The following is a 2,346-nucleotide window of genomic DNA, read 5'->3' on the forward strand; positions in this document are numbered from 1 at the left end:
GCCGCCTGCTCTCCTTGTCGCCGACACTCGGCGGTTTCTCCATGGAGCTGAGGATAGAGCCCAGTAGGTCCGCCATTTTGGACCGCAGCGGAAGTGGCTCCGGTCAATAAGTCCCGCCTCCTCTTACGGTGGGGGAGAGGTACCTTAAAGGGGCGGTCCCCGCGCCCCGGAATTCCCCTCCTACAGTGTGGCTCAGTCGGATTGTCACTGGGCTCGAAGCCAGAGGCTGGTCATAATTGTAGGTTCGATCCCCACTCTCCCCGTCCTCTCATTCCCAATACATACACTAAACCCAGCAACTGCTGGGGATCCGAAACAAACAGTCATAGAGCATGGAAACAGACCCTTCGGCCCAAACAGTCCATGCTAACCATAATCCCAAACTAAACTAGTCCCCACATGGAGGTGCTGGTGTGGGACTGAGGTGTACAGGGTCAGAAATCACACAACACCAGGTTATGGCCCAACAGGTTTATTTGAAAATACAAGCTTTTGGAGCCTCATTCTTTCAGATGTTAGTGAGAGAGGACACATCAGACACAGAATTTATAAGTAAACGATCAAAGAGTCACACCAATGATGAGGCCCCACCTACCTGCTCCCGGCCAACATTCCTCCAAACCTTGCCTATTCACACATACTTATCCAAATGTCTTTTAAACATTGTAACTGTACCCACATCCATCACTTCCTCAGGAAGTTCATTCCACACACAAACCACCCGCTGTGTAAAAAAATTTCCCCTTATGTCTTTTTTAAATCTCTCTCCTCTCACCTTAAAAATGTGTCCCAAGTTTTGAAATCCCCTATCCTAGGGAAAAGACACCCACCCTTAACCTTTTCTATGGCCCTCATTATTTTATAAACCTCTAATCAGGTCACCCCTCAACCTCCTATGATCCAGTGAAAAAAATCCCAGCCTTTCTTTATAACTCAAACATTCCATACCCAGCAACATCCTGGTAAATCTCTTCTGAATCCTCTCAAGATTAATCATATCCTTCCTACAACTGGATGACCAGAAGTGTACACAGTATTCCAGAAGAGGCCTCACCAATGTCCTGTACAACCTCAACATAAAGACCCAACTCCTATACTCAAAGGACTGAGCAACGAAGGCAAGCGTGTTAAACACCTTCATAACCAACCTGTCTACATGTGACATAAACTTCAAAGAATTATGTACCTGCACCCCTAGTTTCCACTGTTCAGAAATTAAATTGAAAGAAAAGAACTGCTTAAAACAGAAAGTACACTAATATAGAGAACTGCTGGGAATCTGAAACAAAAAAAATGAAATCAAAACAGAGAGCTGGAGATTCGAAACAAAGAAGAAACAGAAAGTGCAAGTGGAACTCAGCAGCTTTGGCAGCATCTGTGGGGAGAGAAAAACAGAGTTAACGTTTCAAGTCCAGTCACTTCTTGTCAGAATGCGCCCTCACTCCTTCACCAGACTTGAAACGTTAACTCTGTCTCTCTCTCCAGACCTGGTGAGTTTCTCCAGCACTTTCTGTGATTTTTGTTCTTGTTGCCCTCTTGATGAGGCTCTGAGACGTGGACTGTCTACAGCTGACACCTCAAGGCGTTGGAGCTGTACCAACCAATGCTGCCTGTGCAAGATCCTACAAATCCGCTGGGAAAAGAGATGCACCAATGGCAGTGTCCCCGACCAGGCCAACATCCCCAGCATCGAGGCAATGACTACCCTTCATCAGCTGCGATAGGCTGGGTACGTCCTCCGCATGACTGACAGGAGACTCCCCAAAGCAGGTGCTCTACTCCCAGCTTCGAAATGGCAGGTGAGCCTCAGGTGAGCAGAGGACGCGCTTCAGTGATACCCTCAAGGTCTCACTGGCAAAGTGTGGCATTCTCACAGATATCTGGGAATCACTGGCCCAAGACCGTTCAAAGTGGAGGAGGCGTTGAGCACCTCAAGACTTCACATCAGGAAAAAATGGAAGCCAGGCGAAAACAGTGAAAGCAGCGCGCTGCCACACCATCACCCCACCCACCCCTTCCCATGACCACCACCTGCCCTGAGTGTAACAGAGCCTGTGGTAGCCAGTCTGTACAGCCACCTACCGACTCACCCTGAGAGTGTGGAAGAGAGTCATCCTCATCTGTGAGGGACCACCAACAACGATGATAGGCAGTCAATCATTTGTCAGCAGTTTTATGGTAGTTTTTTGAGTTTGTCAAGAGCAGTAGCTTGGAGATGATACATTTGTTGATTAGATAAAGAAAGTATATGACCGTGGCAGAGAGAATGCTTCACCAATCCTGGAGCTGTGCTCTAAAATGGAGGATGGCTAGAAATATAGAAACATAAAAGATAGGAGCAGGAGG

The 2,346-nt window shown here is 47.5% G+C and overlaps 1 protein-coding gene across 1 annotated transcript in view; it reads right to left on the reverse strand.

The window, feature by feature from the left end:
- Window positions 1-476: 476 nt before the first annotated feature.
- LOC125487763 (F-box only protein 24-like) overlaps window positions 477-2,346 on the reverse strand; it is a gene marked incomplete at its 3' end in the record, with an annotated part of 17,608 nt that continues 15,738 nt past the window's right edge. Inside the window, exon 7 of the mRNA XM_048620011.1 lies at window positions 477-499. Within this exon, the coding sequence (XP_048475968.1) occupies window positions 477-499 (23 nt within the window). The remainder of the gene's footprint in view (window positions 500-2,346) is intronic.

The sequence above is a fragment of the Rhincodon typus genome, chromosome 45, assembly GCF_021869965.1.
Source record: "Rhincodon typus isolate 14 chromosome 45, sRhiTyp1.1, whole genome shotgun sequence".
Classification (NCBI taxonomy): domain Eukaryota; kingdom Metazoa; phylum Chordata; class Chondrichthyes; order Orectolobiformes; family Rhincodontidae; genus Rhincodon; species Rhincodon typus.